The sequence below is a fragment of the Sorex fumeus genome, unplaced genomic scaffold, assembly GCF_029834395.1.
Source record: "Sorex fumeus unplaced genomic scaffold, SorFum_2.1 ptg000029l, whole genome shotgun sequence".
NCBI classification, from domain to species: Eukaryota; Metazoa; Chordata; class Mammalia; order Eulipotyphla; family Soricidae; genus Sorex; species Sorex fumeus.
In genome coordinates this window covers 10163891-10179854 of record NW_026606086.1, presented here as the reverse complement: position 1 = coordinate 10179854, position 15964 = coordinate 10163891, and the positions used below count along the sequence as shown (strand labels likewise).

The 15964-nt window shown below is 36.2% G+C and overlaps 1 protein-coding gene across 1 annotated transcript in view; it reads left to right on the top strand.

The window, feature by feature from the left end:
* Window positions 1-15964, top strand: part of WDR72 (WD repeat domain 72) — a 224983-nt gene that overhangs the window by 139358 nt on the left and 69661 nt on the right. Inside the window, exon 17 of the mRNA XM_056115668.1 lies at window positions 216-318. Coding sequence (XP_055971643.1) covers window positions 216-318 — 103 coding nt within the window. The remainder of the gene's footprint in view (window positions 1-215; window positions 319-15964) is intronic.

Here is a 15964-nt window from a genome sequence, read left to right as displayed (position 1 = left end):
AGAACTCTTTCCATTTTTCTTTCAGAATCTGATGTATTATTTAAGTCGTAGTGTCTTAACAGCTATATTTCAATTATTTTTGATATTAATTCTAGTAGAGAAGAACATTATTATATATATGAAACACATTAAAAAATTCTAGACCTTAAGGTTTGTGCAAGACTTCCAAACATTTATGGAATATTTCAAATAATTCATTTAAAATATTTTTACAGGTAATTGAAGCAATACAAGCTGTTCTCTTGGCTGAAGTCCAACAGCACATGAAGCCTTTGAGAAGAACACCGGTTAGTAGTCAACCAGAATCTATGGCAGAGAGTGGGAACTTCGAGATAATGCAGATTCTGCCAAAGATAGCCTTTGACAAGGAGTTGGAGTCAGAGTGTTTTACAGACACTTTGCCTCTGCAAAGTAAGTACAGAATTTATTGGCATACCCTTTCATAAGAACTTGTTCTACTACTTAAAATATGTTGAGAATGAGTTCCCAATATATCATCAACTCTGCAAAATTCAAAGCTAAGTGCAATTGCTTCTGACCTATTCTGCTCTCAGTTGTCTCTTATAGTTGTCATATTTAAAGATCGTTTAAATTCTATTACAGCAAATATTTTCTAGAACAAAAGTTTGTAATTTATCACTGTCACTGTCACTGTCCTCCCGTTGTTCGTCGATTTGCTCAAGCGGGTTCAGTAACGTCTCCATTGTGACACTTGTTACTGTTTTTGGCATATTGAATATGTCACGGGTAGCTTGCCAGGCTTTGCTGTACAGGCAAGATACTCTCCGTAGCTTGCTGGGCTCTCTGAGAGGGGTGGAGGAATCGAACCTGGGTTGGCAGGGTGGGCCTTGTGCAAGGCAAACGCTCCAGCCCCTTGTAATTTATAAAGAAAGCAATTTGAAGTTAATTAATTAAAAACTAAAGCACATTTACGAGTAGTAGCTGAACAGAATTTATAGTGTAAGAGTAACTGATCATAAAAGGTATCTTTTGAAGAAACCTTGGAATACCAGGTTTGATTCCAGGCATGACACAAGGAGTAAGTCGAGCACTGCTGGGTATGGCCCAACAGTGAAAAAATAAAACAAAATAAAAAAGACACCAAAACAGTAACAAGCCTCACAATGGAGATGTTACTGGTACCCACTCGAGCAAATTGATGAACAATGGGATGACTGCTTAAATATCACAGATTTACATATTACATTTTGTGTAACTCTAAAAATATGTATTATTTTATTTTACTTATTTGGCTTTTGTGTTGCACCCCATGGTGCTCAGGGCTTACTCTGGTTCTGCACTTAAGAATCACTCCTGACAGGTTTGGAAGACTGTGTGTCCTGCTGAGGATTGAATTTGGTTTGGCCACCTGCAAGGCAAGGTCCCTACCCTTTTTTACTATTCCCCTAGAACATTCCTTTTTAAATTAATTTTAAATGACTGCATTTGTGTTCTCATGGGAAAATATCAAAGTATGACTTTATTCCAAGTCTCCAAAGACAGTCCCATTTATCATGTAGTGACTGTTATCAGGTAACATTTCTGATAAAACTTATGCCTAATATTGACTCTAGTTCATTCACTTCCCCTAAGGCTTTCCCCCTGTTGAACAAGAAAATCACGACATGCTTCTAGGTGAAACTTTTGATTAGTTTTTTTTTAATTAAAAAATTTTTAGTCACCATAATTTACAGAACTACAAAGTTAAAGCTTGATAAGTTTTGCTGTCATGTGTCTTACCTGTTTTTTGAAATCTTACCAAAGCTGACCCTGTTCTATTAATTCTTGGTTAAATAACTATTTTTAATTTAGGGCCAGAGACTTTGTAGTGCCAGCTGGCAAGGGATGCTCTCTGACCCTTGCAATCTCCTCTTAAATGATGTGTTCTGATTCAGTAATCTTCATTTTCTATACTGTCTGCACCAAGAAAATTTGGCCGAAATCAACATGATCTAAAATTTAAAAAACAAAAATTAGGCCATTTTCTTAGAGTTTTTTTTTAACTCACTCAAAAATCACACTTTATGTTACCAAAGGAAATACAGTGTATTATAATTCAGCTCTTATAAAGGAAACCAGATGGTCCCTATAGTAAAATGAGCAGATTTCCTGAATTATTTGTATATGAGATATATCCAGAGAGCCGTTGAAATCAAATGAAGTGAAATCAGTTAGAAACATATATATGCTTGAACTTCATATTTTTATATATTACTTTTTTAGAATTTTCAAAGTTTCTTCTTGTAGTGTATATTTGACTTGAGATCTTAATAATTGTGAATTGGTATTTTATGGGAAATTAGTAGATTTTATTTGAACTTTTAAAAAATTTATTTTAGGCACCATGATATACAGCGCTTTATTTTTTTAAATAAATTTCATCGGATTACCATGAGATACAGTTACAAACTTGCATGATTACATTTCAATCATACGATGCTCGAGCACCCATCCCTCCACCAGTGCTCATTTTCCACCACCAGTGTTCTCAGTATCCCTCCCACCACCCCCACCCCATCTCAGTACAATCCTTCTTATTCTCTTTCCAATTTGGGGCATTATGATTAGCAATACAGATACTAAGAGGCCATCACGTTTGGTCCTTGGTAAAGTTTCAGCACACATATCCCATCCCAGGTGATCCCTCCAATCATCATTTACTTAGTGGTTCCTTCTCCATCCCAACTGCCTTTTCCCCCAGCACGTGGGCCGACTTCCAAAGCGTGGAGTGATCCTCCTGGCCCTTGTCTTTACTGTCCTTAGGTGTAGTCCTATATTATACTATATTTTGTATTCCACAAATGAGTACAGTCATTCAATGTTTGTCCCTCTCTGACTCATTTCACTTAGCATGATACTCTACTTGTCCATCCACTTATATGCAAATTTCATGATTTCATCTCTTCTAACAGTTGCATAGTGCTCCGTTGTATAAATGTACCAAAGTTTCCTTAACCAGTCATCTGTTCCTGGGCACTCAGGTTTTTTCCAGATTCTGGCTATTGTGAACAATGCTGCAATAAACATACAAGTGCAGATGTCATTTTTACTGTGTTTTTTCACAGCTCCCGGATATATTCCCAGAAGTGGTATTGCTGGGTCATATGGAAGCTCAATTTCTAGTTTTTGGAGGAATGTCCATATTGCTTTCCAAAAAGACCAGTCAGCATTCCCACAAACAATGAGTGAGAGTCCTTTTCTCCCCGCATCCACTCCAGCACTGGTTGTTCATGTTCTTAAGATGACACCTCATTGTTGTTTTGATTTGCATAATTTGCTAATGATGATTAGCAATGTAGAGCATTCTTCCATGTGCCTTGTGGCCATTTGAATTTCTTTTCTGAGGAAGTTTCTATTCATTTCTTCACCCCAGTTTTTGATGGGGTTAGAGATTTTTTTCTTGTAAAGTTCTACCAGTGCTGGGGCTGGAGCAATAGCACAGTGGATAGGGTGTCTGCCTTGCATGCGGCTGACTCAGGTTCGGTTCTCAGCATCCCATATGATCCCCTGAGCACCACCAGGACTAATTCCTGAGTGCAGAGCCAGGAGTAACCCCTGTGCATTTCCGGGTGTGACCCCCCCAAAAAAAAAAACAAAGGTTCTACCAGTGTCTTATGTATCTTGGATACTAAGCCTCTATCTGATGGGTATTGGTTAAATATATTTTCCCATTCCTTGGTCTCTTTCTGTATTTTAGTTACTGTTTCTTTTGAGGTTGCAGAAGCTTCTTAGTTTAATGGAGCCCCATTTGTTTATTAGTCCCATTTGTTTCCACTTGCTTGGTCAGTGGTGTTTCATCATTGAAGATGCCTTTAGCTTCAATATCATGGAGAGTGCAGCTGATATTTTCCTCCATGTACCATAAGGATTCAGATTTGATATTGAGGTCTTTAATCCACTTTAATCTGACTTTTTGCTTGGCATTAGACAGAGGTCTGAATTCATTCTTTTGCATGTAGATGTTCAGTTTTCCCAGCACCACTTGTTCAAGAGGCTTTCCTTGTTTCACTTCACATTTCTTGCTCCTTTATCAAAGATTAAGTGATCGTATACTTGAGAGTCTGTGTCAAAATACTCAATCTGTTCCATTGGTCTGCAGGTCTGTTTCTATTCCAATACCATGCTTTTAAGTACTTCTGCTTTGTAGTACAGTTTGTGGTTGGGAAAGGAGATGCCACCCATCTTCTTTTATCCAAGGACTGCTTTGGCACTTTGTGGGAATATATTACTCTGTATGAGTTTCAGGAGCATTTTGTCTATTTCTTTGAAAAATATCATGGGTATCCTTATAGGGACTACATAGAAACTGTACAATGGTTTGGGGAATATTGTCATTTTGATGATGTTAATCCCCCTGATCCATGAGCAGGGGATGTCTCTTCATTTCCTAGTGTCCTCTTTTATTTCTTGAAATGTTTTGTAGTTTTCTTTGTATAGGTCTTTCATCTCTTTAGATAAACTGATTCCAATGTTCTTGATTTTCTGAGGCATTGTTGTGAACAGGACTTTTTTTTTACTATCTTTTTCTTCTTTTTCATTATTTGTGTTTAGGAAAGCCATGGACTTGGGTACTGATTTTGTAACCTGCCACTCACTCTGCTATACAAACCTATTATTTCTAGGATGTTTTCTGTAAAGCCTTTAGGGTTCTCTAAGTATAGTATCATGTCATCTGCATTTATTGATATGATCACACAGTTTCTATCTTTCCTTTTGTTGATATAGTGTATTGTGTTTATTGACTTACGAATGTTAAACCATCCTTGCATCCCCAGGATGGATCCTACTTGGTTCATGGTGTATGATCTTTCTAAATCGTTGAATTCTATTTGCTAGTAATTTTTTGAGGATTTTTGCATCTGTATTTATCAGGGATATTGGCCTGTACTTCTCTTTTTTTGTGTGTGGTTTCTCTGTCTGCTTTTGGTACGAGGGTGATATTTGCTTTATACAAATTGTTTGGAAGTGTTTCTCCTATTTATTCAATTTTTTGGAAAAGCCTGAACAGGATTTGGAGTAGATCCTCTTTGAAGGTTTGGAAGAATTACTTTTGTTTCTCGGGAGACTTTTGATTACTCTTTCAATTTTTTTGATAGTGATAGGTCTGTTCAGGTATTCCAAGTATCTTGGGTCAGCTTTGGGAGATTATAGGAGTCCAGGAATTTATCCATGTCTTCAAGGTTGTCTAGTTTCGTAGCATATAGCTTTTCAAAGTAATCTCTGAATATCCTTTGAATTTTTGTGGGTTCTTTTGTGATGTCTCCCTTTTCGTTTCTGATTCTGTTTATTAGGGGTCTCTCTCATTCCTTGTGAGTCTTGCTAGTGGTTTATTGATCTTGTTTATTTTTTTCAAAGAACCAGTGGTTTATTGATTTTGTTTATTTTTTCAAAGATCTTGGTTTCACTGATCTTTCAGATTGTTTTTTGGGTTTCCATGTAATTAATTTCTGTTCTAAGTTTTATTATTTCTTTCCTCCTGTCTAGTTTGGGCTCCTTTTGTCAATCATTCTCCAAGATCTTAAGCTGTGAGGTTAAGTTACTTATGAGGTCTACAATGTTTTTAAAGGTAGGATTTGATTAATAAAACATTCAAGCACTAACCCCCCACCATAGTTCTTGTTGCCTTTGAGTATTTATATCCTTATTATGTTTATATCCCAGAAATGAGGAAGATCATTTTATATGTGTTTCTCTCCTTCTGACTAACTTCACAGAGTATGATACTTCAGATATTTACTAGAAAATCACATAATTTCATCTTGTATTATGGCTGAGTAGTAACTGTTGTGTATATGTACCATAGTTTCTTTATCCAGTCTTCTGTTCTTGGACACCTGTGTTGTTCCAGGTTTTAGCTAGTATAAACAGTGCTGCAATGAATGCAGAAGTGTGAATGTCTTTTTTGAATAAAGTTCTTGGGTTCTTATGGTAGAGGCTAGGAGCTGAAATGGCTGGATCCATATTGAAGTTTAATTCTTACATTTTTGAGGAGCATCCATACTGTTTTCAAAACATGTTTGATTTTTTGACATTCCCATCAGGAGTGAATGAGGCTTCTTTCCATCCTACAATTTCACTAAACACTGGTTGTTTTCAAACTTACTTTTCTTAATGTTTAAATTGCTGTCTTCCTTGATTTTTTGATATTTTTTATTAGCAGTCACATTCGAAGGTAAGATTCATTACTTTTAAAATAGCAATGGTTTTATTAGTAAAATACATCTCAAAATTCACCCCCCCACCAGTAACCAAATCCAGTGTTATTTGCATCTATTTAAACAGTTGCTCCAAATAGTTTTATTAAATAAAATTATTGAAATAAAAAGGGTGGCTTTTGTGGATAAAACTCTTACTTTGAAGTTATTGTGTGAATATAAATTCAAATTAAACTTGTAATATATAATTATTAAAAAATGACCTATTGCATGCATTAATTTAAAGACTAGCTCAAAAGTCTGAATTCTACATCACATAAAGCATTACTTTCATAATTAATGACAATTTTCTTTATTAATAATTATTTCTCTCTCTCTTTCTCTCTCTATCTCTTTTTTCTCTCTCCAAATAAGTTTCATGACATGCAAACTAGAAATACCAACTGGTAAAAGCTACAAATGAAAAGATTTAATATATTATTTATGGTAAAGGTTGGCAGTATGAAAGAAAGGGAAGAAAAATTTTAAAATGTATTTTAAATTGTAGACTAATGCAAATGTTAGTAGGTAATCTACTTAAATATCAGTTCTTGTGGCTGGAGATAGTACAGTGGGTAGAGTGTTTGCCTGGCATGCTGTCAACCCAGGCTCGAACACATTTGGTCTACAGAGGGCAGAGCCAGGAGCAAGCCCTGATCACTGTGGGGTATGGCCCAAAATAAACCAAAAATCATAAACCTTCATATGTCTCATGAAAATGAATTCAGAAATCAAATATATTATTTAGTCCCTAAAATACATTTTATATCTTTTAAAACGCTTATTTGAATTTAATATATATGCTGCCTTGAAAATGATTGTAAAATTGATGGGGAAATTTTATCATTTCTCTTTCTCCCCATTAAATTCTTCTGAGTTTCTCCACTGTCTCTTCCTTCTCTGTGTCATTGTAAAGATTGTACTGCAGAGTCTGATGGGGTTCGTTTCTTTTTCTAAAAGTGGTTTCATCTCTCAGGGAGATTGAGATAGATGATTTTCTGCTTTAGTGTACAAAAAACTAGAGAGTTTAATTTTTTTTTTCTCATGAGCAATCAGCATTCCAACATGTCCTGATCCACAGGGATGGTAGCATCAAGAAATTGAGTTAAATATTTCCTTGGATAGGCACCACTTTATTGATTATTGTCTGTATACCCATTTACACTTATTGACAATGAAAAAGTGATCTCGGTCCTATCCCTGAAATCAATGTGTTTTATACTGTTGTGCTCCAAACCTGAGACTGGCCTCTCATTATTTCAAGGCCAAGGGCCACATCTATTTATCTTCTTTCCTTGGGTCACCTTGGATGGTCTTTCACAGAGTAGAAAGTAATAAGTATTTATTGAGTGTTTATATGAATGGATGAACTACAGAGTAGTTTATACTAGTCAGATAACTCTTAAACAGTAAAAGACAAGGACATAAGGAAAAATAGCTGATTGCTTTGTTTAGCTGATTGCTTTATCTAAAAATTTATTAGATAAACTTTTGAGAATACACACACAAAAAATATTGTGTCATCATCCTAGTATGATTTGATGTACACTAAGAAGACTCCTCTAAAAATTATAAGTATATTCATGAATAGTGCTGGAGCGACAGCACAGCGGGTAGGGTGTTTGCCTTGCACACGGCTGACCCAAGTTCGATTCCTCCACCCCTCTTGGAGAGTCCAGCAAGCTACCCAAGAGTATCTCGCCTGCACGGCAAAACCTGGCAAGCTACCCGTGATGTATTCGATATGCCAAACACAGTATCAAGACTCACAATGTTACTGGGCCTGCTCGAGCAAATAGATGAACAACGGGAGGACAGTGACAGTGACATCTATTTAGTATATGTGGAACTTATCTGCCTAGAAAATCACAAGGGAAAGTGAATGCCAACAGATATTTGAAGAGAAAAAAATAAAAGCAAAGTATAAGGCAGAGTATTTCACCTTTAACCCCCAAGAATAAGCCACAAAAAATAAGGCAATTCAAAGAAATGTTGTGACTTTTTTCTTACTTTTCCCAGCAGAACAGGGCCCCATTATCTCGATTCAGGAATTCCGCCTGGTAGTCCTGCAGCCCAGTTAATTTGGGGTAGTGAAAAGGCAGCCATTTGTAATAGTATAACGTATCTCAGTAGGTAAAAGGTTGAGTAGGCTATATAAAGGATAGAATTCTGACAAGAGCACTTTCCACTGCTGAAAAACCACCATTACTAGCATAGATCTCTGCGTAAGTGTGGTGGGTTGGCCAGAACATAGGAGTCTAAATGGGTTTGTCAGCAAAACTCTAGACAAAAGCAGCATCAATTTGGACTTTTCTTAATATGAAGGGCTAGTGATCTTCCTGGAAAATTCAGAATATGGTAAAAGCCTTGCACAATTCTTCTATGTAAAGTTCTGGGCTCTGAGAATTATCAAAAGGACTCTAACCTCCATGCATATTCACCGGCTATTTGAAAACCATATTACATAGCAGGAAAGTTTTCACTGGAAGGGGAAGTCCCGAGCACTGCAATGTATCTGGAAATTCGGGTTCCCTCCAGTTCAAGTCAATCTTTGAGAAATAATACAGTGTCCGTTGCCTCAGAAATTTCCAATGGCTTCCCCTAGGGGGCAGTATCAACCCTGTAGAGAAGAACCACTGTCTTTGGATAGGGATTCAGTGTGTCACTCAGAGCTTTTCTTTGTTTCTGTTCTCTCCCTTTTAAAACTGCAAGGGTCAGACTCAGATCAGAACACCCAGAAAAGTCTAGAAGGTTCTTTCTTTTATTCTTATGGTTGTTCTTCCTTGCGATTCATCCACAGTATTAATATTTGGCTCTTACTATTTGCCAGGAGGTTCAATATTCTTGGATGACTAAATAAAGATGGCCTACTGAACTGCTAAACATTTCCCAAGGAGTTCATCTGGGAAAAAGTAAAAATGTATAACTGAAGTTAAATAATTACCTTGGAGAGTATTTTTGCTTGGTTTTGGTTTGGGAGCCACACTTGGTGATGCTCAGGGACTTTTCTTGGCACAGGAGTGACTCCTGGTATTGCTCAGGGAACCATACATGGTGTTGAGGATTCAGTCTAGGTCAGCTGCATGCAATGCATGCAAGGCAAGTAAGTGCCTTATTCTCAATATTATCTCTTGAGCTCCTAAATTATTATTTTATGATACAGTATAAAACCAGCACATCTTACACTTTAAACAGTTAAAAGTGCTTTTGCCCAATCATTAAACTGAGAAAAGTGGAAATGGAAAGAGTGTGAAAAGAGATGTACACGTATCCATCTATTTCTTGCTATATTTGCAGCAAAATAGGGAATGGCCAAATCTACGCAATCATCTAAGTGCTAAATCTATATATTAAATCATATGTTAAATTAACCTCTTTGAATATGTTTGGTGTCTCTTTCCAAAGCCCTCTACTAGAGATCTGAGCATATGAAACGGTTTCCATTCCCAAAAAGGCAGAGTCCTCTAAATCTAGTGTGGAATTAGCTGCTAAGGTTTACATTGTAGAAGTGTGGAGAGTCATCAGTTGCCTAGAGATGAATTGTGAAAACTTTCCACCAGAGTAAATGTTCACAGTGCTTTGGAAAACTAAGGCAAGACAGACATGGAGGGAGGCACTGTGGTAGGTCTATTTGGAGGAGAGGCCAATTCTGCCTTTTGGGGCAAATTTGACTGCTAATGGCTGCAAATAATTGACAACTCCAGGATCCATCCCTACTTTGAGCAGACGTCATACATATTTTGGAATAATGACAGAACAAGGTGGTGGGACCTCTGTCTCCTTTCCCTCCTGTTTTCTTTAGCAGGTGCTATAGCACAGCGGGTAGGGCATTTGCCTTGCACACGGCCAACCTGGGTTCGATTCCTTTGTCCCTCTCGGAGAGCCCGGCAAGCTACTGAGAGTATCCCGCCCGCACGACAGAGTGTGTGAAGTCGTCCCCCCCCCTCGTGGCATATTCGATATACCAAAAACAGTAACAAGCCTCACAATGGAGACATTACTGGTGCCCACTCAAGTGAATTGATGAACAACAGGAGGACAGTGCTACAGTGCTACTTTCAAGTAAACTTTTTCCTTTCAAACCCCATCTTAACATATGCTTCTGCATGGGCCCAATTGGCACCAATAAGAAAGAATTTGGAATAAAAAGGGCTACTTAAGGTAAAGGGAATAGAGAGTAGCCTGTAGAGTAAAAGGTGGAAAATTTGGTATGGTCATGGTATAAGAAATGAGGATGGTCCAGACTGTATTAAAAATATGAGCTCCTTAGGGGTTGGAGAGACAGTAGTGGATAGGTGCTTTCTGGTGCATGTGGCTGACCAAGCTTAACACCTGGCATCCCATATAGTCCCCCAAGAACCACCGGGAATAATCCCAAAACCAGACAAAAAAATTGTGAGATACCTAGAATTGGAAGGTTATGGCTGCAGGACTTTTCCCTGAAAGATCAAGGAACTCATTGTGAATTAAGAGAAATGAGACATGTGCTATGCGATGAGTACAGGAGCAACAAAAAAAGACTCCATCATGTTCAGAGTTTGTCAGAGTATCTCTCTAGTCAATATTTTATTTGTAAATGAGCTATTTTTTTTAATTGTGTCTCGGGCTGGAGCAATAGCAGAGCCCGTGCCATATGGGAAACAACTACAGAGATGCTATAGCTCTTGGTCACCATTTTAAGTAAGTTCTCTTCTTTCATATTTGTACTTCTTTTTATATTTGTTTACCACCTCAATCTCCCACTATCTTTAAATCAGTGCTTAAATTTTTGGCAAGTTGTGTATCCTTTGAATGTGTTTTTTTAATCATTTATTGATAAGTTTTGTTTTCATGATTCCATTTTTTTCTTTTCTTCTCTGTGTGCATGTGTATTTATGTAGATAGTATGACCTTTTCCTACAAACATCCTTAACCAAAATATTAAGATTAGGCAGATAAAGTGTTTGCTATAAGATATTTTCCAGGAATATTACATATTATTTCTTTGCACTATTTTTTAAAAACTTGATTTAATGAGCAAATTCTTAGTAAAGCAAGGTAACTTTGAAACATGCTTTTCCATGTGTATATTTTAAAACTCAATGAATACTTTCAAGGTTAAACTTCATGATTCATCTCCTCAAATCATCTACTTAAGACCAGAATCATTACTCACCTGCTACCCTTATGCCATTGATTTATGTTTCTATAAAACTGCTAATATTGAGAAACACCATTTATTTTTTTAATATGGCTTATCCTGCACTTGAAATAGTGATTCTGAAAGGGATGACAAAATACCTATAAAACAGTGTAGAATTACCTTCTTACCTGTGTGACTCAGTAATATACCCATTAACAACTGTCTAGGATTCTCAATATTTAAAGGGAATGAAAGGCCTCTCTATTTCTCTCTCTCTCCCTCCCTCCCTCCCTTCTATAGTAAAGATATAGTGAATATATTGGCAAATCTCTACATTATTATACTACTACACCACCAGACTTACTTGTAACACTGAGGAATACAAGGTTATTAGGATTTTCTTGGGTTTTTCATATTTCAAATTCTCCAAATAAGCTAAATTCTACTTATAGTGGACATAAAAGATGGCTATTCCAGAAGCATCTTTTTGAGCTTTATTTCGGATGTTAATAAAAGAAGTAATGTAGCCATAACCAGGTCATTGTCATGTCAAGGGCCAGGGATGTGTCTGGGTGGTTAAAGCATCTGTCTTGATTATGTAAAGCTCAAGGCTTTATTCATAGCACCTAAATTAAAAAATAAAAAACAGAGACTTCAGATGATAGCATGCTCTTCTAATACTTACAAAATAGTTTTTTTTTTAAAAAAAGAAAGATTGAGCTCGATTTTGGGGGGCTCAGGGTGACCTCCCAAACAGTGCTCAATGGTCCTGGGGCTTCCTTCTACAATTCTGGGCCTGATGGCTTAGTGCTGGTATCTGAGTCTGCAGGACTGCTCCCTAGCACAAAAGTGCTGGGGGCTGGCAGGGCTACCTTGACAGTGCTGGGGGCTTCCATAGATACACAGGATGCTGCCCAGACGACTACTGAATGTCCTTTTTTCTGTCCTTACATAGAGTAAGTAAATCGAGCTCTGGCCCATCTAATTGAGAAAACACTGGGGCAAAATAGACCTGAATGTTTGTATGTTCATTTGACTTGTTATAAAATGTTCTTGAGGGGCTGGAGCGATAGCACAGTGGGTAGTGCGATTGCCTTGCACGTGGCTGACCCAGGTTCGATTCCCAGCATCCCATATGGTCCCCTGAGCACCGCCATGAATGATTCCTGAGTACAGAGCCAGGAGGAACCCTTGAGCATCGCCGGGTGTGACCCAAAAAGCAAAAAATAAAATAAAATAAAATAAAATAAAATAAAATAAAAAATGTTCATGAACTAGATGGCAGGCTTCTATGTGATAATTCCTGATTCTTTTCTATAAATCAGACTATTTTATGAGGTGGAATGTAGAGAATAGAATGGAATTTACAGTAATTGATCACATATTTGTGAAAATTGATGTTTCTTGCTTCTAGTGAAATTGATGCTTTCCTTAGGAGTATATTGCTCTTTTTGTGTTTCTAGTGACTCATATTCATATAAAACACATTATACATTAAAATAATGAGTCAAAACTATTTCTGCTGTTAATGGCAATCCGCTATTATAAATCTCCTTTATTATAAAAGTCAACGATTGCTCAAAAATACAGTCTGATGAATGTAGTATATTTATAAATTGAAGAGTCATTTCATTCCTTCCATAGTAAATTTGCTTTAAATATTAGTTTGTTATATATGTTTGCTTGTATTACAGATATTTCCAGTAAGCAAACACAAATCATTTTTATATTTAGCATTTAAAATGTATCTTAACTTGACCATTAAATCATCTATTAAATATTTACTTAAAGTAGGTTTTGATCCATTTTTTAAAATTAGTGGTCAGGTATTCGGGGAAACAAGCTTGCAAGATATTTCTAAAACACAATTCACTTTGTTTCTTGTTCTGTGTATTTTGTCAGAGAACGTCTTAATGTAACAGAAATCAGATTTGGTGTGTATTTTTACACCAAATCAAATTGTGCAGGCGCCACCCTTAGCTTTCTTCAAAACATTATAGGGGATAAAATTCCACCATGATATAGCTTAAGAAAGCAGTACAGCTCTAGACAAAGTCTACATGCAGAAAGAGGAGCTATAGGAATAGGTTTTAGTGGAAAGTCACATGTTTTGAACACCATTACTGAGGATTAAAAAAATAAAGTTCACTTAGCTGAGGTCTGTCCATCTCCTTGTGGGATATGTATGTAATATATATAACAAACATAGATAGATAGATAGATAGATAGATAGATAGATAGATAGATAGATCACGTATTTTTTCTAATTACCTTATAATCATAAATCACAAGTATAGAAATACTGGTAAAAATAAGAATGAAGTTGCAGCATACTAGTAACTAATGGTATAAAACACTTAGATTGGTGTTTGGAAACGTATACTGGTAGAAGGATGGGTGTTGGAACACTGTATGACTGAAATCTAATCATGCACAGTTTTGTAAGCATCTATCTCACAGTGATTCAATTAAAAAAGTAAGAAAATAAAAGACAGAGAGATTAGTTGCAAAAAAACTATTTGCCATGAAATACAAAGTTGTATAGAACTTATAAATCTTGGCTTTTATTTATCATACAAAAAAGGGGTGTTTGTTTGGAAGAGGACAAATCAAACAAATCAAACCTTATAATAATTGTGATGGGAAATAGACACTGATGGAAGGATGGAGGTGGGAGCACTGTATGATGAAACCCAGCCATGGACAACTTTGTAACTGTGTATCTAACAGTAATTCAGTTAAAAAATACTTGTGATGCCCCTATTCCATTGTAATAGCTAATATATACAAAAATGTATTTCCAAATGTTGTGAGGCAGTATCAATCTCTATTTCACAGCTAGAGAAAAAGACTGTTACCCACCTAGGATCTATCATAATATCTCCGACTTCAGACTACTGTTAAATCTGTCATATATGATTCCCAGTTGATATTGAAATTATTCTTACTGTATGTATAAAGTAAAACATTTCAAACCAATAAATAAACAAATAAGATGTTCCAGTTACAACAACTCTATGAAGTGGGTGAAGGCATCATGAGTTACTTTATTTATTATGATTGGCGGGAATCCCTTTCTAGTTATATTGAACAGAGCCTCATTTCCTCTGTTCTTTCCTTGCTGAAACCTTGTTTTCCACAAATTCACAAACTGTAATTTGAATATTTTATCGTAATGTGTAATTATAATCTAAAATTCTGTATCCTTTTTTACCCATTCCATGAATGGAAGAGTTGTGAACCTTTGTAGGGTCTTTCTATTATAACATGTTACCAAAGTAGCACAAGTTTTAAAATTATCCATTTCTGATCTCAGGAGTTATGGTTCATGTCTGTTCTCCTATGCTTAGTTGCAAGATATCACAAAGTAAATACAGAAATTTCATAGAAATCCTATTACATAAAGAAAGTTATAATTCATATAGGATCTTCCACACAGACACAATTAAGAATTTGTGAACTTTTATCTTTCAAATAAGATAAAATAAAAAATTTTGCCCACAACTTCTACTGCATTTGTAAAACATACAAATGAGTTATTCTAATTTTAACCAACAACTGGCTTCCTTTGTAATTTTGAGAAATTGTCTAACTTGATATTTTTAAAAGTTTCATATGTATTTGAAACTTTATTAAAGCGAAAGTAATATATTAGATAAATTTTTATTTATTAGTTAGATGATTTTTATTCATTTATACTAACAATAATTGTTAACATACTCACAATTAATACTGGTATTGGAGCTTTTGATAAATTGTGCCTAGAAATGATAACAAAAGGAAGACAGCTATAACCACTTTTTGGTCTCAACGTCTAATTCCAACGTCTATTCCAATTGGGATATTGCTTTGGCTAATTTATAGTGAAAAAAATCTGTTTATCCTGCTAATCAGAAGATCACTTTAATAGTGTTTGTGTTTACCTTTATACAAGCAAAACTGCCTCTTGTTAATATCAACACACTCATACGTGCAGAACTCTCTAATCAATGATTTATTTAAGTATAATCCAAGATATTTATCTGGGATCTGGACTCCCCCAAATTGGTTATTTGACATCATGTTAACATATTTTGGGTGTTTCCAAATTCACTAAAAATTTGGCATAAAACTTTGCCTTTTCCTACCATAGTCCTTTTCTTTTCTTTTTTTTGGGGGGGGTCACACCCGTTGATGCACTTGGGTTACTCCTGGCTCAGCACTCAGGAATTACTCCTGATGGTGCTCAGGGGACCATATGGGATGCTGGGAATCAAACCCGAGTTGGCCACTTGCAAGGCAAATGCCCTACCCACTGTGCTATTGCTCCTGCTCCCATATTTTTTAAATAATAGTTTATGCAAATGTTTACAAAAGAAAATGTGACTCAGGCTGTGATATCATTTTCTCTGAGAAGTCCTGTGATTCCTGGGAGTTCAGGTGAAGACAGTCTTAGCAGAGTGGCAGAGAGATGGGCCTTTTCACCTAATGCTCTGCCCTGAGGACAGCTAAAGGCGGCATTTGCTTCCTGCCTGGCTTAAATTTGTAATGTTCTCTATTAAACATTTTATTTATGAAGCGAGAAAGCTGATCTTGGGATTTGCGTAGCATGAGTCTTTGTTATTACTGCCTGGTTTCAAAGCCATTGCATCTTGGAGGTGCCCTTCGA